The sequence below is a fragment of the Vicia villosa genome, linkage group LG3 (genome assembly GCF_029867415.1).
Source record: "Vicia villosa cultivar HV-30 ecotype Madison, WI linkage group LG3, Vvil1.0, whole genome shotgun sequence".
NCBI lineage: Eukaryota > Viridiplantae > Streptophyta > Magnoliopsida > Fabales > Fabaceae > Vicia > Vicia villosa.
In genome coordinates this window covers 215,384,853-215,409,527 of record NC_081182.1, presented here as the reverse complement: position 1 = coordinate 215,409,527, position 24,675 = coordinate 215,384,853, and the positions used below count along the sequence as shown (strand labels likewise).

General features: G+C 36.5%; 1 protein-coding gene across 1 annotated transcript; it reads left to right on the top strand.

Annotated features, from left to right (window-relative positions):
• Positions 1-13,031: 13,031 nt before the first annotated feature.
• Positions 13,032-20,435, top strand: LOC131657366 (protein ZINC INDUCED FACILITATOR-LIKE 1-like). Its single transcript, XM_058926778.1, has 16 exons — positions 13,032-13,250; positions 13,332-13,372; positions 13,480-13,540; positions 13,726-13,828; positions 14,192-14,294; positions 14,382-14,435; positions 18,301-18,363; positions 18,497-18,546; positions 18,664-18,739; positions 18,844-19,032; positions 19,126-19,299; positions 19,387-19,494; positions 19,590-19,634; positions 19,726-19,814; positions 19,954-19,997; positions 20,285-20,435. Exons 1-16 carry the CDS (start codon positions 13,103-13,105, stop codon positions 20,404-20,406), a joined length of 1,470 nt encoding a protein of 489 aa, XP_058782761.1. The 5' UTR covers positions 13,032-13,102; the 3' UTR covers positions 20,407-20,435.
• The last annotated feature ends 4,240 nt before the right edge of the window (positions 20,436-24,675 follow it).

Genomic DNA, 24,675 nt, shown 5'->3' with positions numbered 1-24,675 from the left:
AATTGACTTCTTCTTCCACCCACCCTTGACAAGTGAATGTGCAAAAGGCTTGCCAAACTGAGTGCTCACATCTTTCACCTTTTCAAAAATTTGATCACCTGACAAAAAAGGCGGGGCTGTACGATGTTCGGCCTTTCCATTGAATGCTTTTCTCCACCCACGGTAGTGATGATTAGAATTTAAGAATCTACGATGGCCGAGAAAGACATTCTTTTGACAAAGCTCCAATCGTGTCGTATCGGTTTCATCTTCACAAACAGGACACGCTTTTTGACCTTTATTGTTGTACCCGAATAGATTTCCGTATGCTGGAAAATCATTAATTGTTCCAAACAACATCGCCCTCAAGTTGAAACTTTCTTTCCTATACCCATCGTAAAGCTCCACACCGTTCTCCCACAAAAACTTTAAATCTTCGATTAAGGGTGCCAAGTATACGTCTATGTCATTCCCTGGTTGTTTAGGCCCAGAAATTAGCATAGATAACATCATGTACTTACGCTCCATACATAGCCACAGAGGTAGGTTATAAATCATAAGAATCACAGGCCATGTGCTATGCGAGATACTTTGAATACCATGCGGGTTCATTCCATCAGTAGACAATGACAAGCGAAGGTTTCTTGCTTCTTTTCCAAATTCAGGATAATCAGTATCAACTTTCATCCACTGTGGTGAGTCTGTCGGATGTCGCAACTTTCCATCAACAATTCTTTCATCTGCATGCCAAGTCAAGTGTCTTGAATCGGTTTCACTACGATACATGCGTCTAAATCTCGGAATTATAGGAAAATACCATAAGACTTTGGCCGGAGACAACTTTTTCTTATATCGAGGGGCACCGCATTTAGGACACTCATTCAACGCTGCATACTCATTTCGAAACAAAACGCAATTGTTTGGACATGCATGTATCCTATCATAGCTCATGCCAATAGAGGACAACATCTTTTTGGCTTCATACGTTCGATTGGGAAGAACATTATCCTTTGGTAGCATATCTTTCATAAGGGCTAATAACTCTGTGAAACTTTTATCCGACCATCCATTATCCGCCTTTAAGTTGTACAACTTTAACACCGCAGACAATCTTGTGAATTTTGAACAACCATCATACAACGGTTTCTCTGCATCGCTTACCAACCTCTCGAACATTTTGGGACAATCCTCAAGATCTTCTTCAAGCGCTTCTGCAATCTCTTCGACTCGATCGCAATCGTATGTGTCTGTGCAATCGTCGTTTGAAGCATACTTCGTATTACACCTTGGCTCAACATTCCCGTTACTTTTCTCACCATGCAAACTCCAAACTGTATAACTTCTATCAATTCCAAACCGTAGTAAATGCGATGCCAACTTATTCCCGTCAACCTTATCCCCATAACAACAACCCAAGCAAGGACACGGCATTCGAATCGGGTCTTCGGAGTGCGCAACCGCAAACTCAACGAATTCCCATACCCCTTTCTCGTACTCTTTCGTCAATCGGTTTGAACTCATCCATGTCTTATCCATGTCTTAATGAAGCTAAACAAAAACGGTCAAACTTTCACTCTTCACAAGTAACCCCTATGGCGAATTCAATTCACAAAGTTAGTAAGTTCATCACTAGTCTACCACAAATATATTATAACAAAAACCTCTCTTATATCTATCTATTAAAACAATATTAAAACAGTACATCTATCACTCATGTTAAAACTTCAATACATTAAAACATTAACACAGTTTAGAATCTATCACTCATGTCTTAATTAATTAAGCTAAACAAAAACAACTGATTATTAAGGAACAGAACGGTATAATGCGTTTCTGTCAAAACGCAAAGGATACACGGAATGAATCAGAAGCAATAAAACGCAACATATTACTTTGGCGAGAGAGAACAATTAATTACCTATATAGTAGTAAGCAACTTCTAGACCCACACAATGTAAGATTCTTGAAAACGATCAAACTTTCACTCTTCACAAGTAACCCCTATCTAGCAAAGATATTCCTAAAAAAATATAAAATAAAAAACTTAATTGAAGAGTATAAAAATGAGGTCATAATCCATTGCTTAAAAACCAACAAGTTCATGGTATATTCCAATTAAGTTCAAAAGTGGGCAAAACAATAATTAACTCATGGTTTTATCATGCTATTAGTATCCGAGCAGCCACAACAACAATAGTAAATCATGGATTTATTGTTAAGTAAGCTAAACAAAAACACTAATTATTCACGAAACTAATTGAACAAGAAGAGGCTATTGAATCTTATCTTAACACATATTGAAATTATATAAGGATATTATAATAACAATTCAATTTGAATTGAAACTAATTAGACATGACATATTAGACACAATTTCTAACAATTTATAACAACTACTAAGCTATGTCAAGAAGTTTAATAAGTTCTCAAAGATTAGAAAAGTGTTGCTGCCGCGTATGAATTTTACAATTCCTAATCAAAACATTTCATTTATCAAAATTACTAGATTACTTATAACAACCGGAACCTTTCAAAGGAAAGATTCACCTCAAGAAACTAATACCAGGCAATTACTAATTCAACAAATTCCATAGATAGTTTATCACCTCAAGAATCTAAGGAAAGAAAAATCTTTTATAGCTATGTATCAAAGATAAAAACAGAATTTCAACTATAAAAAACATATGAATAAACACTAAAGTCATGTTCATATATATATATATATATATATATATATATATATATATATATATATATATATATATATATATATATATATATATATATATATAATTTTGTTCTGCAGCAGTAGGGTGTGTAAAAGTATTTTCACAGCAACATATCGATTCGGCAACATAACGACATAGTAATCTCTCAACATCAAACCAGAAATCAAACATATTATACTCTCAGATTATAGTGTCTGATGAATAAAACCAGCATCAAACCAGCATCAAACCAGAATCAAACCACAGCATTGTTATTCAATTGAAATGAAAAAAATAAAATTTCAGTGTTATACTCTCGGGTTTTATTCTAGCCGTGTCCTTTGAATAAAATACCTATAAACACTAAACTTTCAAATGTCAAAAACAGAACTATAAATCGTGTACCTCCTTCGTCTTCTCTTCGTCTTCGTATTCTGGGCAGTGATTCTTCTTCGTCTTCGTATTCTGGGCAGCAATGGAGTTTTTATGGAGGTTAAGTGTTGCGGTTTTGAGGATGAGATACGGTTTTGAGGAGTTTTTATGGAGTTTTTATGGAGTTCTTCGTTCTGGGCAGCGATGGAGTTCTTCGTTCTGGGCAGCGATGGCAGTGAAAGAAGATTTAGGGATTATGAAACACATATCAGAATTATTTTGATTTTAAAAATTTTAATTACTGAAACAGCTATGAAAGCGCTTTTAAAAAGCGCTCTGGTAGCCCTGCCTTTACCAGCGCTTTTTAGGGTAAAAGCGCTCTTGTAACCCACCCCCTATAGCAGCTTCTGAAAGCGCTTTCATAAGCCCCCTATAAGAGCGCTTTTTGAAAGCGCTTTCGTACCCCCCTATAAGAGCGCTTGTTGAAAGCGCTTTCGTAACCCCCCCCCCCCCTTTAAGAGCGCTTTTTTTGCGTGTTTTTTTATTTTGTTTTTAGCGAAACCTATACGAGCGCTTTTTCCTAAAAGCGCTTTAGTAGGGGTGCTGCTAAAAGACAAATTTGGCATAGTGCCGCCAAACCCGAAATCTACAAAACACCCAAATCAGACATTCTTGATTTATAAAAATCTCAAAATGTATTTTCTTTCTTTTCATCAACTAAGATTTTAAGGCATACTTCAAATATATATATATATATATATATATATATATATATATATATATATATATATATATATATATATATATATATATATATATATATATATATATATATATATATATATATATATTCTATAGAAAAATATTAGCATTCAAAGAAAAAGAACTATGAGATAAGCTTGATAGCATAAATGGAGTCAAAATAACACACCAGGTTTTTTATGTCAATTTCCCAAGTCATACGCAAACTATGATATAGCGCCATCAGCTTAGCATGAAGGATAATGAAATGACCAATATTACCTACAAAATTGTGAACCCAGACACCATCAACATTTTGAATCAATCCATCAAAACCTGAGACACCAGGATTACCGAGGATACTGCCATCTTCAAAATCATATTACTACCTTTGTATGCATTTTACGTGATCTTCCTCGTTGTACAAGTATGCTTGAGAAGACATATAGCTAAAAGATTAGCATAATTCACAATGATGAGTTTCAAAGTATAGGATGATACCACTTCATTCGTAAAACATAGTTTGTTCTTAGCATGCCACAACCACCATCAAGCAGCCAAAAAGATAGAGCCACCATTGATGCCATGTCTAATCCAATCATATAAACTACCCCTTTATAAGAATAGTGGGTCCAAGAAGCCAATAGATTTCCAAAAACGAGTAACAAATTCACAGTCTCTTAAGTAGTGTAGATTTATCTCAGTGTCCTGATTGCATCTAGGACAAAGATTCGTCTAAAGCATACCATGATGACACATAATTGATCTTGTAGGAAGGGACATATGTAAAGTTGTCCAAAAGAATAATTTCACCTTCTCAATAGCAGGAATATGCCACACCCACTTCCAAGAGATATTGTTTGTTGTATTCTATACAAATTTAAGTCTGTTGAGCCAGTTATAATCATTCCGAACAGTATAGATACCGTTTAAATTGCCTTTCCATGTTAACCGATCAGGAACCAGAGAATTCAGAAGCACTTTTAGGCGGTCCTAAACAACCGCAACAATATTAGTAAACAATGAGTTGAATTTACAATTTTCATCCAAGTAAACATCATTTACTCGCATTTCCTGATCGTGAATATCCACATAGAGAACCTGCTCCGCTAAATTCCCTACCCCATACCAATAGTGTTGTGAAAAACGATACCAATAACAAAGTATAATAGGGAATTAGGGAAGAGAATAAGAACACAAGAATTGGTTATAACTGCTATTCTTTTACTTTCTCTTAAAACAAGATTACAAGTTTACAAGAATAACAAATAACCTCTCTCACCCTAAATTAGGATTTGCAGCTTAGCAATGATGAGAGACTAGTATGCTATTTATAATAAAACCTAACATACTAACTAATGGGCTTTTTCAGCAAGGCCCATTACACAAGCCAACTTAATACACAAGCTAACTTAACAAATTAGGGTTTAAACACTAAAACCTAATTTAACATGCTAACAACTCTAGCATCTTCGACATCTGCATGCTAGACCCATCTTCGACTACAGCATGCACACTTCGACACCAGCATGTGAACAATCCTTCGACTTCATGCTTAACTCTGTCGAACTGTCGAACCAAGAAGCTACCCTTCGACAATACTAGAGTTCGATCCAATATCTCACAAATCTCCACCTTGGACCTAACTCTACAACGTCAAGGAACAAACTAGCTTTCTTCATGCAGCTTTATCAACTGCATACAGTGGAAAAACTTGCAACTCGGCAATGTCTTGGTGATCATATCAGCAGCATTGTCTTTAGTCGAAACCTTCAGCACTTGGACTTCTCCACGCTCGATTACTCCTCTGACGAAATGCAGCCTCACATCAATGTGCTTAGTTCGCTCATGATAGGCTGAATTCTTCGACAGGTGTATTGCACTTTGACTATCACATTTAACAGTGATACCTCGACCTTGAAGTTTCAGCTCAATCGCAAAACCTTCAAGCCACAATGCTTCTTTCACAGCTTCAGTTAGGGCAATATACTCCGCTTCAGTGGTTGATAGAGCAACAACCTTCTGAAGTGTTGCTTTCCAACTAATTGCTGTGCCAAACATAGTGAAAACATATCCAGAAATAGATTTTCTGGAATCCATACAACCTGCATAATCAGAGTCGACATATCCTTCTATTATTGCTTTACTATCTTCACCCAAGGCTCCACCATAAATTAGGACTCTATTCAGAGACCCATTTATGTACCTTAAAATCCACTTCAATGCTTGCCAGTGAGCCTTTCCAGGATTCGCCATGTACCTGCTTACAAGACTTACTGCGTATGCTATGTCGGGTCTAGTACAGACCATAGCATACATCAAAGAACCGACTATATTAGCATATGGGATGCTATTCATATAGGCTCTTTCGACATCAGTACTGGGACACTGATCAATACTCAGCTTGAATTGAGGGTTTGTTGGAGTCACAACTGGCTTCGAATTCGACATACCAAACTTTTCAAGAATCTTCCGTAGATATGCCTCTTGAGATAGGCATAACTTCGACTTCTTTCTATCTCTTCGAATGTCAATTCCAAGAATCCTGGAAGCAGCTCCCAGATCCTTCATATCGAACTCCTTATTGAGTTCAGCCTTCACCCTCATCACATCTTCGACACTGTTGCTTGCTATGAGAATATCATCCACATAAAGCAACAAAATAACAAATGAATTACCAGGTCGAAATCTGAAGTAAACGCAGTGGTCGAACTGACTTCTAATGAAACTTATGCGTGCCATGAACTTGTCGAATCTCCTATTCCACTGTCGAGGAGATTGTTTCAGCCCATACAAAGATCTCTTTAACTTGCACACATAATCTTCCTTCCCCTTTTCGACATACCCTTCAGGTTGCCTCATCAGGATCGTTTCATCTAGATCACCATACAAGAACGCAGTCTTCACATCCATCTGTTCCAGTTCAAGATCGAATTGTGCCACCATGGCAAGCAACATTCGAATGGACCTATGCTTCACAACAGGAGAAAACACATCATTGAAGTTGACACCTTCTTTCTGAGTGAAACCCCTTGCAACTAACCTTGCCTTGTATCTTTTCGACGTCACTCCTTCAATTCCTTCCTTAACTTTGAAAATCCATTTACAGCTGACTAACCTTGCCCTAGCAGGTTTCTTGATCAGTTCCCAGGTATGATTATCATGAAGAGATTTTATCTCATCATCCATGGCCTTCAGCCATTCAGTCTTATTTCGACTCCTCATAACTTCCTTATAGTCTCTAGGTTCTTCGTCTAGAACCTCACTTGCAGAGATTAAGGCATAAGCTATAAGATCTGCATATCCAAGTCTCTGAGGTGGCTTGATGACTCTTCTCGACCTATCTCTCGACAATAGGTAGTCATCGTCAGTTTCCTCAACTTCAGCATCTTCTGCTTCTTCTTCGACTTCATCTGGGATATGCAATTCAGCATCAACATGCTCCACCTCAACAGGAATCTCTACCTGTTCCAGCTCTTCGTCAGATGTTTCTGTACTTTGACCAACATCATCAGTTTTCTTAAAAGCCATTTCAGCTTCATTGAAAACTACATCTCGACTGGTGATACACCTCCTGTGACCTGGCTCTAGGCACCATAGCCTATAAGCTTTGACTCCTTCAGGGTATCCCATGAACATGCATTTCAGAGCTCTAGGTTCGACCTTGTCTTGCCTAATGTGAGCATAGGCTACGCAGCCAAATACTCTCAGTTTGTCGAGATCTGGTGGATGTCCCGACCAAACTTCTTCAGGTGTCTTCATATCTAACGCTGTCGAAGGACATCTGTTTATCAGATATGTTGCTGTCGAAACAGCCTCAGCCCAGAACACCTTTGTTAACCCTGCACTAGTCAACATGCATCTGACTCTCTCCAAAATAGTTCGATTAAACCTTTCAGCCAAACCATTTTGCTGTGGAGTACCTGCAGTAGTTCTATGCCTTGCAATACCAGAGGCAGCACAAAAACTGTCGAATGCCTCATTGCAAAATTCAAGGCCATTGTCGGTTCTCAACCTCTTGACCTTTCTGCCAGTCTGATTTTCAACCAGAGTCTTCCAACTTTTGAAATTCTCAAAAGTTTCATCCTTAGTCTTCTGGATGAATACCCATAATTTTTTGGAATAATCATCTACTATGGATAGAAAATACCTTGCTCCTGAATGTGATGGACACCTTGCAGGCCCCCAAAGATCAGCATGGATGTAATCAAGGGATCCATGTGTTCTTTGTTTGCCTTTGTTGAACTTCACTCTGCAAGATTTTCCAAGTACACAGGGTTCACAAAACTTCAGCTTTTCGACTTTGTCTCCACCAAGCAGATTTTGTTTCCCTAATTCGACCAGACCCCTTTCACTGACATGGCCCAATCTCATGTGCCAGATTTCTGTTTTCGACAACGGTTTCGTGGATGCAACATTTGTCGAACCACTTACAACTTCAGCCTCAAGGGTATACAAGCCTTGTTTCTTCACGCCTCTCAAGACTTCCTTCGAACCCTTCATGACTCTTAGGATACTTTTCTCTCCTTGGAAAACATATCCTTTCTTGTCGAATTCACCAAGAGAAAGCAGATTTCTCTTCAAATCAGGAACATACCTGACTTCAGTCAACAACCTTATTGACTCATCATGGAGCTTGAATCTCACAGATCCAACACCTGCAATCTTGCAAGCCTTGTTGTTTCCCAGCAATACTGATCCACCATCTTGATCACATAATTCCTCGAACAAGTCTTTGTTTGGAGTCATGTGCCAAGTGCAACCTGAATCCATAATCCACTCCTTCTTAGAGTCACTGCTTGAAACCACAAGAACATCAGATGATTCAAAATCATCTTGAACAATGGCAGCATTGCCATTATCCTTACCTCCATGATATTTCAAGCGTTCAGGGCACACCTTTCTTGTGTGACCCTCCTTCTTACAATGGTAGCATCGAATGCCAGATGCTTCGCCACTGTAAGTCTTCGACTGGCTTTTGCCTTTCTTCTTGTCGAACTTACCATCCTTTCGTAAGAGTTTTCCTTTAACGGCCAAACCTTCGCCAACAGTCAAAGGTTTATGCTCCTTTCGTTCATTCAAGTCCTTAGAGTACAAGGCTGATTGAACTTCTTCAAACGTCAGGGACTCCCTTCCATACAAGAGAGTTTCTTTGAAGTGAGCATGTGATCGAGGCAAAGAACACAATAGTAACAGCGCTTGATCTTCATCATCGATCTTCACATCAATATTTTCAAGATCAAGAATTAGCTTGTTGAACATATCCAACTGCTCAGCCAATACTTTGTCTTCAATCATCTTGAATGAATACAAAGCTTGCTTCAGGTAGAGTCGATTTACCAGCGATTTGGTCATATACAAACTTTCAAGTTTCACCCATAACCCTGATGCCGTCGTCTCCTTTGATACCTGCCGGAGAACCTTATCACCAAGGCTCAACAGAATTGCGCTGTGTGCTTTCTCGATCATAGTTGTCTTCTCCGCTGCCGTTAATGCAGCATTCATGGCTGCCTCTCCCTTCAACGCTTCCAAACAACCCTGCTGAACCAGTAGGGTTTTCATCTTCAAGCGCCACAGACCGAAATCATTCACTCCGGTGAACTTTTCAATCTCATACTTTGTTGAAGGCATCTTCTCCACGCTCACCGCACCAATTTGTTGTGAAAAACGATACCAATAACAAAGTATAATAGGGAATTAGGGAAGAGAATAAGAACACAAGAATTGGTTATAACTGCTATTCTTTTACTTTCTCTTAAAACAAGATTACAAGTTTACAAGAATAACAAATAACCTCTCTCACCCTAAATTAGGATTTGCAGCTTAGCAATGATGAGAGACTAGTATGCTATTTATAATAAAACCTAACATACTAACTAATGGGCTTTTTCAGCAAGGCCCATTACACAAGCCAACTTAATACACAAGCTAACTTAACAAATTAGGGTTTAAACACTAAAACCTAATTTAACATGCTAACAACTCTAGCATCTTCGACATCTGCATGCTAGACCCATCTTCGACTACAGCATGCACACTTCGACACCAGCATGTGAACAATCCTTCGACTTCATGCTTAACTCTGTCGAACTGTCGAACCAAGAAGCTACCCTTCGACAATACTAGAGTTGGATCCAATATCTCACAAATAGGAAAACCAGAAAGAGGAGTTATCATCCTCTAATCTAAATTCAAATTCATCTCTAAGAGCTGAGAGAACTTTCATAATTGTATTCCAAGTAACTGATCCCAGTTTCTTTTTCATATTAAGGAACATTTTCTTAGTGATGTACTTATGCTTCAAAGCTTGGACTCGTAGAGAATCACAATTTCGGTGGAGATCTTACACCAGCTTATCCAACATAGAGGTATTAACCTCTCTTGCTTTCGGATCCCAAGACCACCCAAATTTTTAGGCTTAGTAATTTTATTCCAACCAACGAGATGCACACCAAAGTTTGAATTACCTTTCTATAAAATATTCTTAGTCGTTCTATCAATAAAATCACAAGTTGGAGGTAGTCAAACCAGTTGAATATAATAGTTTAGAATGGAGTTCATAACAGGCCTAATCATAATCAAACAACCAACTTTATTTAACAATTTATATTAATTTATATTGCAAAGATGATAACTCTAAATGATAATTTTTTTTTATATAGATGGGGAAAAAAATTTAAAATGAAGTATACGTTAATTTTTCTTTATTATTATTGGCACGAAAACTGGTAATTGTTATTTTAATTTTAATATGACACTTTAACCAGAGCCGTCTCAACTTTTTGGAGGCCCTGTGTAGGTTAGCTATAGTTTACCTATGACAAAATAAATAAAGGTTTTATTTAATCGATATTTAACCTGAAAAATTATTTATGAGGCCTTATTTACGTATAGGTTAACCCTGAAAATTATGAGGCCCCGTGCGGTAGCCCGCCTTGCACACCCTCAAAGACGGCCCTGACTTTAACATCTTATGTTATAGTTACCTTTTTCTCTATTAATATTATTTTTATTTATTGTTGAGAGCGACTTTGTACAGTTTTGGTGGATAGATCCGGTCCACATTCTGAGTATACTAACATGAAAAATAAATGATTGTACCAAAAAATTGGATAATAAATGATGCCTAGACTGTATCGAAAATGATCTTAGTTATTTCAATGTTTATTCTATTATATATGATCTTAGTTGTTTCTATATTTGTTCTATTATATGTAGTAATAGTTGAATACATGTAACATGTTCATTAAATTTAAAGGATACTTTTTTAATAAATTAGATAGTAAGATATATTAAATATCAATACAATCTGATTTTTTTTATCGTACCTGATCAGACGGATCGTCAAGGCCTGTACGAAACTGGTTTTTTGAGAAGCGGAGGGGAGGTGTACCTGCAAGGTACTCTGATCCCAAAGTAAGAAGACGAACAATCGGAATGCAAGTACGAGCTAAAGGTTAGAAGAGAATGAATCCCTGACCCTCTAGTGAAAGAGAGTATTTATTTCCCCCAGCGCTGGGCCATGATCTCGCTACTGGGCTAGATTTCCAGGCCCAACTAGGAGACTGCCAGGTTTCCTAGGCGGAAATATCGGAGATGCGTGAGTGCTCTCCGTTCTGGTCAACCACTCCGAAGTTTAAGGGAGATGTGGTCTTTTAGGGACCACGTGGACTCCACATTATTCGGGGGGTTGGATGTGAAGGAACTCTACGAGGAGAAGAGTCCTCGTCAGAGAAGGTGCTCGCGGGGGACGCGCTTGACATGCTCGGGTTCAGGTGAGGAGAAAGATCCTCGTCAGGTGGGATGCTCGCGGGGTGCACTCATACCGGGGACAAGGTAGGTTGCCTTAGTGTCGTTGGGTCCTCGAGTAGACGAGCACTGTTCATGGACTCGGGAATGCTTTGGGCCTCCAAGGTTAAGTGGGCCGAAAGTAGACTGGGCCGAATTTTGGCCCAGTCCAAAACATTTTTTAATTCACAATGCAGTTTTCATGACTATTCTATTTACCAGGATTTAATTTTTTTTATTACTCTCTTCGTCTTATAATCGGTGTCTTCTTTAAGATTTTATATATTTTTTAAAATAATTAAAAAAAATTTAATAGACAAATATTATAAGAGATGCTCCGCCCATTACAAAAGAAGTATAAACCTCTATTTTCTAAATCAGAAGAGATATAAGATATTCCACTCATAAAAATTATAAAACACATTAGGCTTACAATTCAATCCAATCTGAGTCATATACTAACATTGTATAGATCACTGCACAAACATATATTGTACAATTTCTTATAATAGAATTTTTTTTTTTTAATAAGTAATGATATTATAACAGCAAATAGATTACATAGTTGTTTTCCTCTTTATACACATTAGAGGTAAAACGTTCCAAACATGAAAATTACCAGTTACAGAAGAAACCTTAACTGCTCGAAACCACTTCCAGGATGATATAACAATTGCACTAAAACAATCATCAAAGATAAACTTACCGCCCCTGAATACTATAGCATTCCGCGTGTTCCATATAGTCCACACTACCGCCAACCAAATACCTCCAACAGTTAACCTTTCGTCTAGCACCTTAATTTTATCAAAGAAAGCGAGATAGTTTCTTAGCTCAAGGTTCGAAAGCGAAATAGAATTACCTCTTATAATAGAATTTGACCATTTTGTATTCCTCAAAACATAATATTTTATATTTTATTTAGTTTTGAATTTTTTCTTAATTTCAAATTTTAATAATTTAGAGTTTGAAAGTATAATCTAAAATCTAAAATCAAACTTTATGAAAGATTCATAGTTAATTACATTTTATTAATTACTTGACTAAGTCATTCTATTAGTTTCCATTTTCCTAAGTAATTTTATAAAATTATATCAATAGTAATTACACAAATATTTTTACTTATCCTATTTATAAATCTTATCCCACTAAATAGAATCGGCTACATGAATCAACTTTTCCCATAATATTATAATATTAATTTAATTTATTTTTTATTTATTTTTATTTGTCTTTTAATTTATTAATTTATTTTTTAATTTATTTTTTAATTTGTCTTTTAATTTTTTTTTAATTTATTTTTTATTTGTCTTTTAATTTATTAATTTAATTTATTTTTTAGTTTATTATTTTATTTCATGACCAAATTGCCACTGTCATTCTCACACTACATTGTATTCATTTTCTTCTCACACTTATTCAATTGGCTCTCAGTTGGACTAAATAAAAAGGGACAAAAATCTCTCTTTCTATCTGAACATTGTTTTGTTCTTGTTGTGTTGTAATTTGCAAACATGGAAGATGAAAATGTTAGAGATGCATTGTTAAAGAAAAAGTATTATGACAATTGTCCTGGTTGCAAAGTTGACAAAGCAAAAGAGCTCAAAACTGATGTCACTTTTCTAAATCTCTTGAACATTTGGATTGTGGTTTTATGCAGCTGTAAGTTAATCATTCATTCATGTTTTTCTTCTTGTTTATACATCAACATCACTTATATATCTTTGTTTTCCTTTTTTACAGCTTTGCCTATAGCATCTCTCTTTCCTTACCTATATTTCATGGTAAATATGATTCATTGTCAGCTTAAAGTTTTGTTACATGAAACTTCATGACACTAATTGCACATATTAATTTATTGGACATTTGATGTGAATACTTGTTGTTTTAGGTAAGAGATTTCAATTTTGCAGAAAGAGAGGAGGATATAAGTGCCTATGCTGGTTATGTTGGTAAGGTCGCTATTATTTGTAGCACCGATATTTTTGAAAAAATGCGTGTCTGTCAGTGTCGGTGTTTGAAACCGATATCGACAGTTGTGATTAGATTTATTTATTTATTTTTCTAAATTATTGGCATGTGGACGTGTTAGTGCTAGTGTCGCATTTATGATAATATTACTATTAAAATGTTGTAGGGTCTGCATTCATGCTTGGAAGATCTTTGACATCTATATTTTGGGGAGTAGTAGCCGATCGTTACGGTAGAAAACCGGTTGCAGTTTTTGGAATTTTATCCGTGTAAGTAAATATGTCATTGGCTATGAAGCAGTGCCGCTTTGAATTTAACTCCGACACTAATAAGACAACACCGATAATAATTTTAAAAAATATATAATTAGTGTGATATCGACATAGGCACAAATACGTTTTTTTTCAAAGACATCGGTGCTACGTAGTTTATTGAAATTTGTTTTTAATGGGACTAATTAGAATTCTTAAGCGTCTTCAAAAAATCTTTGTTTAAAAATTGTTTGTACTTAATATTTAATACTTACATGATGAATGTTTGAGTTATATGTGTTTAATTAAGTTGTTTATCTAATTGGAACCTATAAATATTTGGTTACATTAGTGATGATGATGATAAATGTTTGGTTTCAGAATTATTTTCAACACACTGTTTGGTCTTAGTACAAGTTTTTGGATGGCGGTAGCTATGCGATTTTTTCTAGGATCTTTAAATGGTTTGCAAGGACCAATGAAGGTACCAATCAACACAAATACAACCAGTTTGTCATTTGTATATTTGATGATCAGTTTATTATTTTGTCACATTGTTTTTTTATAACAGGCTTATAGTACTGAAATTTTTAGAGAAGAAAAGCAAAGCCTTGGACTCTCAACAGTAAGCTTATATACTCTATGTGTTATGTTTGAGACTTATTGATGCTTGGAACCATTAAGACACAGACACACGTTTCAACCACTTTTATCCACAAACCAAGTTGAATAGTATTGAGCGTAGCACGCATTAGTGCTTCATGGATGGTTAATATCTCTTATAGTGTTATATTTAATAAAGGCTTTATCTAGGGCGATGCTTTGGGACCGCCTCAGGAGAGGCAATGAGGAAAGGTCGCATAGAGGGAGGTATTGTCTCGCCCTATGGTCTTCCCTCGTCCATACATGGAAAAAAGTGGGATAAGACGTTCTTTGGAGAAGAGAGAAATTCAAGGTCATTAACTGAGTCACGACTCCCTTGAAAATAAGGATTCAACTGTCCACTATTTGACTGAGTGGACGGTGACCCTTTCCAAGGAAATCCTAGGCCCTAAAGACCCCTATAAATACATCACCCCTCAAGGGAAAAATGACAGACTCTAAGTCGTACACATCTTCTAATATATAAAGGGTACCACACTCCCTGTATCCATAACACACGATTAACCTAAACGAGCACCTGCAATCAAGTAGCGTCAGTCACCAGTAGGGCCTCCCACCTCACGTGAGTTGGTTCCTTAAATAGCCTTAAATACCACCGTACAGGGCTTCTTGTCGCCGTGAGCAAGCTCTCACCACCAAAATGTGTTATACACATACTAAGACCTTTGAGTCTCCCCGTCCTTGCAGGGGAAACACACACACATATACTTTTTGAGATGATTAACAGAGTCCTACGTCACAAAGCCAACACTATTGTCAGAGGTGTCTCTAGGAGAGGCCATTCCAAAGCAACCCAAAGAAGATACATGAAGCAGGTGTTTGCAGCAAACATAATCTCCACAGGCTTTCCTGAAAACTTCATAGGAAAAGTAAGAGTCGACATCGTTCTCTCAGAGGAGGATGCCCTGGGCACAAACCCCGATGACAATGATCCCTTAGTCATCACCGTTTAGCATGACAACTGGGTTATCATATGTATCCTGATAGATTCGGGTAGCTCCGTTGATTTCATGTTTAGGGATATCTTCTAGAAGTTACAACTGAATATGGATGACATACAAAGATTCGACGACTCTCTGTTGGGGTTAACTGGCGAACAGGTACAAATATTGGGTTACGTGACCCTAAAAACTACTTGCAGCGAGGAAGCGAATGCCAAGATCATTGACGTCTACTACCTCATCATAAACACCATGTCACCCTACAACATCATCCTAGGTCGCCCTACCATCAACGTCCTAGGAGCGGTCGAATCTACCTGATATTTAACCTTAAAATATGCACTTCAAGATGGAAGAGTTCACACTATCCAAGGAGATCAACAAGTGGTTTGTGAATGCTATCTAAGTAGACTAAAGACACCCGGAGAAGAGCTTGCACTTGTTGATGCCCATCCTTCTGAAGTCCCAAATACTGAATTCGAGTGTTGGGACCTCAGACTGGGCGAGGAGGCGGAAAGACTCACACCACTAAAGGATTTGAAAGAAGTCCAAATAGGTTCTCATGCCCATCAAGTTTCGAAAATAGGTACTTTCTTGTCTTCAAGGGAGTAGTAGAAGCTAGTCGACTTACTTAAAAAGAACGTTGACCTATTCGCTTGGGCCCCCTCGGACATGCCAGGTATAGACACCAAAGTCGTAAGCCATACATCCCTTCGACAAACCAGTGGCACGGAGGAAAACGTAAGGTAAGCGATGAAAATAGGGCTACCATTGATCAAGAGGTAGAAAAGCTATCCAACGATAATTCCTCATGGAAATGAAATACCCACCTAGATGGCTAATGTAATCCTGGTAAGAAAGGCCAATAATAAATGGAGCATGTGGGTAGACTTCATGGATCTAAATGATTCCTTCCCCAAGGATACATATACATTTGGTAGACATCAACCGTCAAATTGAAGGATCGTCAAGCTATCGTACATTAAGTTTCATATGAGCCTAGTCGAGATATAATTAAATCTGAATAGATCCCCTATATGCACCCAATACCATCTTCATGTTGAACTATGGCAATTACTATTACATTGCCATGCCATTCGACCTTAAGAACGCTAGTGCCACATACTATGGACGCAGTTTTCGCCCATCAGATAAGACAAAGTCTAGAGGTATATGTCAATGACATGATTATAAAAATAGAGGAAGAACATAGTTACACCAACGACCTGAAGGACGTCTTACAGTCAGTAAGAATGTATGACACGCGCCTAAACCCCGCCAAATTCTCTTTCAGAGTTCAAGTAGGGGAATTCATGGGTTTTATGCTGACAGGGAAAGGTATTGAAGCCAATCCAGACAAGTTTAGATCGATAATCGACATAAGGAATCCCACGAGCATAAAGGTAGTACAACAGCTTACCGGATGCCGCCCTGTCTCGCTTCCTCTCTTGTGCAGGCGAAAAAGGCTTCATTTTCTTCGCAACCCGGAGGAAAAAGGAGAACTTTGAATAGTCCTCCGAGTGTAAGGAGGCTTTCACAAAGATCAAGGACTTCCTCACATCACTCCTGATCCTCACTCACTCGCAGGAGAACCCACCTTTGCTCCTCCACCTCTTGGTTACCGAGAAGGCGATGAGCACAGTCCTCGTCCAAGAAATAGACAAGATAGAGAGACATGTGTATTTCTTAAGAAATTTGTTCATAGGCGCTGATACACACTATCAGAAAATTGAGAAATTGGCGTTGGTCGTTTTTACTGCTGCAAAAAAACTCAGGACGCAGTTCCAAGGGCACACCATCTTGGTAAAAACAAACTATCCCATCCGACAAGTTTTGAAAAACCAAATCTGACAAGAAGGATGGTATCCTGGTAAGTAGATCTCTCAGAATATGATATCAAGTCTCAGTAACTTGGTTTCTAGTCTTCCTTGAGGGATCGATAGAAATCCAGCCGTAAAGAATCAAACGTCGCGCTTGAGGGACTGAGTGTCTTATTAGTCAGTCTATGTAATATAGCATACGAGGAACTTAGATATCTTAGGATAATTAGAATCTCTCCTGAGGGACTTAGCATTTTATCTTCCAAACTATGTATTATTATGCTTAGAAAGTTTAGATTCGTAAGGCCAACTAAAGCCTCGCAAGAGGAAGGATAAGTTCTTGGGATACTCTCATTAGTCACAGGTCAAAACACTTTGCCTTCATCCTAAAGTCTTGTGTCTTAGGAACTATGTAGTAATATATTTTCGAAAGGTCTTGCCTAAGGCAATGCACTGGGACCGTCCCAAGAAAGTCGATGACAAAATGTTTCCCAGAGGGAGGTATCTCCTCACCCTGTGGTTTTCCCCTGCTCATACCTGGAAAAACATTGGATAAGACGTTCTCCGAAGCAGAGAGAAATTAAAGGACATTAACTAAATCACGACTCCATTGGAAAGTGGGATTCAACTGTCCACTATATAATTGAGTGCACGGTGACCCTTTTAGTGTAAACAATGGGTCCTAGAGACCCCTATAGGTACATCATCCCTCCAGAGGAAAAAGGAAAAACTCTATGTCATACACATTTTCTACTACCTAAAAGGGCACCACGCTCCCTATAACCATAACACACAGTTAACCTAACTGCATGCATGTAATCAAGTAGAACCAGCCATAATCAGGGCCTCTCACTTCACATGAGTTGGTCCCTTAAATAGCCCTAAATACCATTGTACAGGGCTTTTCGCTACTTTGAGTAATCCCTCACCACCAAAACATTTTATACATTTACTAAGGCCTCTGAATCTCCCTTTCCTTGCAGGAGAAACACACATACATGTACTTTTTTGACCAGTACATCTCCTATATTCCACAATAATAAATCATAATGTGATATGATTTCAGGTTAGTGCAGCTTGGGGTATAGGTTTAATAATTGGACCAGTAATTGGAGGTTACTTGGCTCAGGTACTTGATGCTTCTTTACTTTTCCTTCTATAAAGAAAATAATTGATTAGAATAACCTTAGAATTTAATATATACTTTTATTTAACATACTTTTACTTGTTTCTCGAATACTTGTGTGAAAATTATTTTCCAGCCAACAGTGAAATACCCTCATCTATTTCCAAAAGATTCATTTTGGGATAAGTAAGTGGATTTTATTGATCTTAAGTTTCATAATATTTTAACAACTTAGTTTTTCCTTCTTCCAACTTTATTGTTGATGTGGTGATTGTAATTGTCAAAATATTTATCTGGTTGTAGGTTTCCATATTTCTTGCCTTCCCTTGTAATTTCAGCTTTTGCAGTTATGGTAGCAATTTCCTGCATCTGGCTTCCGGTATAATGACATTTCATAATGTAGCAACATTTCTGTACAAGTATTTTAGCTCAGCCCTTCTTTTACCATCAATGTAATTGCTTAAAATTCCCGCATCACTGTAGGAAACACTACACAACCACCCTCTAAGCAACGAGTCTATTGATGATGCTAAAGCTGTTGAAACTGGAAGCAAAAGGAAAGATGTAGACAAAATAATCCAGAAAGATGAAAACCTCTTTATGAACCGGCCCTTAATGTCATCTGTTGTTGTGTATAGCATTTTCTCACTTTGTGATATTGCTTATACAGAGGTATTTTTGGTTTGCTTGGATTAATGTTATCGTTTGTTTTAGATATAATGTGTATACATAAGTACTTATAAAAACCATTCTACTTCATGATAGGTTTTCTCGTTATGGGCTGTTAGTCCTAGAAGGTTGGGTGGTTTGGACTTTACAACTGATAATGTAGGCGATGTTCTCACAATATCAGGTATCGGTCTTATTGTCTCCCAACTTTTCATCTACCCAAGATTGGAAAGAACTTTCGGACCTGTAAGATTTGCGCGCATCACTGCGGTGAGTTTTTTTTGCCATTCCTAGAAATTAATGCAACTCGAAAATACGACGGCTCTTGTTATAAATGTGTCTTGTTACCTTATGTAGGTTTTTTCCATACCTTTATTGCAAATTTACCCTTTCATAGCGATGCTTTCTGGCATGACACTATACGTAGTTATTAATATTGCTTCCCTTCTGAAGAATGTTATAAGTGTAAGTTTTATGTTTTTGTTTACTTAACCAATCATGAGTGATGACGTTTCGGACATTATTGCATTAGCCTAATTGTATTTTTTTTTGAATTTCAGATGACCATAATCACTGGTTTATTTATTATGCAAAATAGAGCAGTGGTAATTTTTTGTTCGATTCTACGCTTTTATTTCTTTCCAAAAGTTGTTAAAGGAAGTTGTGACGTAAATGGAATGTTGATTTGGAAAATAGGAACAAAATCAAAGAGGGGCGACTAATGGCATTGCTATGACTGCAATGTCATTATTCCAAGCAGTTGGTCCAGCAGGAGGTGGTGCAGTGTGAGTTGCTTTTAATTTCTCTAACTCTTTCCCTACCTATCTTTCATTGTTCTAAATTGTGACATAAACTTGTTTATCAATGTATATGTTTCGTTTTATAATAAATACAGTTTTCTTATTCTAAATTCGGTCAATGCAGATTAGCTTGGTCACAAAAACGGATGCATGCGTCATTTCTTCCCGGTACAATTTTTATTATAGGAAATGTAAAGATTAATTGATATTATAAAACGACTTATAATTTAATATAATTTTTTTCTTCAAAACGACTTATAATAAAAAAACGGAGGGATATTAAACAAAGACACAATATTTATGTTTTTACTGAGTTGCTGGGACAATAGAATAATAACATAGAAACTCTTATATGAATATGACATCAATATATTTAAGAACTATTATGCGCTCATTTCTTTTACTAGCATTTTTATATGAATTCTTGAAGCTAATTGTCCTGCAAATAACTGCAGGAACTCATATGGTATTCTTTGTCCTAAATGTTGTTGTCGGGCTTGGAGTGGTATTGATGTTTACACCATTTTTGAGAGAAAAGAAGAAACCATCTTCTGGGAAGATTGTTACACTATCATAAGTGAATTTTTTAATAAAGAATGAAGTATCTTAAGGTTCATATGAAAAGTAGTTCACATGTATTTATAGTTGATAAGAAAAAAATTATCAAAAATATCTTGCCTTGTTTCGAACTCAACATCTTATTTCACATTTTTAAGATACAATTCATATGTGATTTTTTCTGAGTTGTAACAAAGTCTGCTATAAATCAAGATATTTTATCTTTTCTCAAAGAATTAAATTATTTTTAAAACAAACTTACTCTTGATGTTAAAAATTCTAGATCTAAACGAAGATTCAAAATCAAATGTTATAGTAAAAATATAGATCCAAAAAAGTTTGATGATGAAAGGCAACTGATCTTATATATCGAATTCTCTAATTATACATGTTGAAGAACTCTGTATTAATTCAATTGCAGTTACACTATTATCTTACAGTGAATTAACAAGGTCGCTGTAACCAATTCCTTCAGTATACAACTCACTAATTTACACAGTAATTCTCTAGGCGTTCTAAGTTCGTTAATTCAAAAGCCACAATTTTTAATTACCTATTCCTAGTTAATTACTAAGTTGAATAGTTGTCTTAGATCAAATCGGTAGACTTAAAGTTAATAATACTTATATGATATCAGTTTTATATGATATCAGTTTGCACACTCGTTAACACAAAATATATTAAGATACAAAACAATTAAATAACGATAATAACATAAAATCATCAAGCTAATCTCAAACAATCGTATGATCGAACAGAGTACAAAAAGGTTTGTCTCAAAAGATCTAATATAGAATAACTTAGCTACTCATAGAGAATATAACAACTACCATGAGTTGATAAGAATTATCCATCAAAATCTATGTAAAATAAGCTCTCTAATGACTCAAATGCTCTCAAATTCGTGCTCCTATAAGCTCATGGCTGTCCTTTTTTGTCTCAAAATCAGAATTCCTAAAAAAAGTAGCCAACATTCTCTATTTAAAAATGCAAATGTGTCAGTATTTGTCTCCTCGTCACACTAGCATTGGTGTTCATCACGCGCGCCGTGCTGCTTTATCACTCCGACAATGAAAGCATCGTGGCGTGTGAAAAAAGGCATTAATGTCTCCTTTTCTTCCTTTTTCATCATAATTTTTCCAAGTCCACTTTTTCACTCTTTTGAAACTTTGTTCAATTCTTCTACATATTTTCTTGGTTTTTGAACATTATTTCACCGCTTCAATCGAAATTACTCGCTAATTTTACATAATGATAGAGTGTCATCATGCATCAAAAATGTTAATCTCCCTAAAAGGTAACTATTTCTATCATTGATCATACATCACTCATAAGGATCGACTTAAGGGAAATTTTTACCACAAATGTGATATGCAACTCACCAACCAGAAGATAAAACGAAGGCATCTCTACCTGTCATCTCTCTATAAAAGCAGACAATAGGTAATGGTTAATATAACCATATCCAGTCATGCATAAATCCTGCAATTTAGATAGTCGCATGACATCTTAAGATTATGTCTCATCAGGCTACGTCAACTTTGCAACCTTCCTATTGTGACTGATATGTTTTAGCATATCACGATACTGCAAAAAAATAAATACATTGTCAAACAATTCAAATATTATAACACAAATTTTTAAAGAGTAATTAAAATATTTATGCTACCTTTGTCTCACATGTTCATGGCAGCATGTTATATATACAAAGGAAGCAATGAAAGGTTTGAAGGCCTCTTGAGTAACCCTTTCCGATCTGGGGCAGCAGGGGCTTATGGGGTAGCAGGGGACACCTGAATCTGGGAAGACCATGTTGGAGATACATTAACCCAGGAAGAAAATCTCTCACCAACAAAACAAGTATCTCTAACTGCAGGTCACGAGGGTCTAGCTTTCTCCCTGTGAATGAAAGCATGCTGGGCCATTTTACCTCGTCTCAATCTTTCCTACTTAGTAATTTTTCTATAGTCAAATAATCACAACAGAAACATGTCATAACATGAAACCAGAAACAGGCACAAAAATAAACAAACCAAAAATTAGATAACAATATATTCTGGATTCCAATCTCTGAACTAAGAGTTTTGATTCCAATCTCTAGACTACACTAAAAGAAATTGTCAAACTAGAGAATAAAGCATTCACGAGTGTGATATGGTCCTAAAATTGGTCCTGAGTGTGATATGTTAAGCGCATCCTAAAATCGATCTCCATAATTTACTATAGGAATTTCAAAGTCATGTAATAATACATTTGGGTTCTAAAATATGAATTTAAAGTTTATTTTTAGAATTTCAAAAGGGTGTATAAGAACTATCCCTAAAATTTCTTAACCCACTCCTTGATACTCTTAGGCACCTGGCACAATTCCATTTATGTCCCCTGCTGCCGGAGATACATACCCAGACACACCTTTTTTGACCAAAATTTGGTTTTTTTAGCTACATCTACGAAAGTATTTTAAACTGGTAAACATTAGGAAAAACTTCAAAATAATTTAGTTCAGAGAAATTTTTATAGATGCATATCTGGAACATCTTAGCGCCAGACTTTTCCATAGTATATATAGCTCCGGAAGTTTCTTCTGTATCAGGAATGTCTTAGATGCAAACATTGTTGTTTTTCTTCTTCCACACCCACCTTCACCAACCTAAAAAACCTTACATCTTAAATATTATTTCTCACTTCAAAACTCACACTTTTTCGTGCAACAAATGAAAAGGAGCAAGAGAAGATTGAATTTCAAGTAAAGATTAAACTTTGTCTATTACATTACTCACATTAGTCAACAAGCTTTTGTAAAGATAGTAACGTTGCTTCCGGAGGTACATCTACAGAACATGTTGAAGATGAACACTTCTGGATGTACATCTCCGGAACATGTGTGTCATGTTTTTTAAAGCAGTTTTAAAAATTTTTAAATAATTTTCTTAATTGTTTACAAATAGATATGGTGCACCCTGATAATATCTCAAAAGAATTAGTTTTTGCAAATGATGTTTCTTTGAATGTTCTAGGGGTTGTCATAAAGTTGGTAGATGTCAACGGTGACTTTAATAACAAGCAAGAGTTTGATATCGTGATAGCATGCTCACATGGACTTATAGGAATGCGACTACACAGTATTTTGGTGTGGTTATAGGAAGATCAAATAATGGTTCGGAAAGAAGAAATGCTTTTGTAACTTTGTTGTGCGAAAGAAGCGGGAAATACCATACTCCTCTATGGAAGTTTAAAAGAGACGACACGGGTAGTAGAAAATGTGAATGTCCTTTTAAATTTGTGGTTATATGTTGGCTATCAAGAAGTGCAAATTTAGTGCTATTCGTGGTTTGCATTCGGTATCACACTAGCAAGGCGATTAGGGGATATAGAAATGAGATGCAAAAATGGTTGAAATTGTTGTATTATAAAAGTTATGTGTCCCAATACAGAACTTGCGATGATGGAGTTACAGATCGAGATATTTTTGGGACTCATCTGGATTTGATAAAGTTGTTCAACACATTCTCGACAATGCTCATTCTTGATTTTACCTAAAAGACTAACAAGTACTATAGACTTCAATTATTTGATATGGTTTGTGTTACATCTACCGAGAAGACATATTCTGTTGGTTTTTCTTTTTTCGAGTGTGAAAAAAGGACAATTTTATATGGGTATTAGAGGTGTGTAGGTCACTTTTGAAGGACCAAGTTAAGATGCCTAAGGCGATTGTTACGTACCGCGATACCGCGTTAATGAATGCGCTGGCAAAGGTATTTCCTTCTCCTAATGCATTACTTTGTCAATATCACATAAAAAAGAATGTGAGAAGTCGGTTAAACCCACGGTAGGGACGAAAAAAGTAAAGTCCGAAAGTGAAAAATTGGTGAAGGTCGGTGTGATTATTGAAAAATAATGGATGCATAAGATTGTATACAAAGTTCTTCCACAAAAGGATTATATGTCGATTATGTCATTCTATTCCGACATGTGTGTAAAAAGTATCCAGCTTTGTTGAAATATGTTGAAAGCACCATTCTTGATCAAGTGAAGGAAAATATTGTTTATGTAGGAGTGATAATGTCTGACACCTTAGGAATACAACCACCAACTGAGTTGAGTCTTCCCAAGCTAGTTTGAAAAACTGGTTGGGTAATAGCAAGGGGTACTTGAGAGTGTGCTCCTCTCAAGGTCCTCAGTTCGAATCCAGCTAGGTGCTAACAATCCTTGTGTTGGATCAGTCCATACATAGCTTTGCTCTGGCTTTAAACGGGCCCCCCACTAGTGGACGATGGGATTGGTC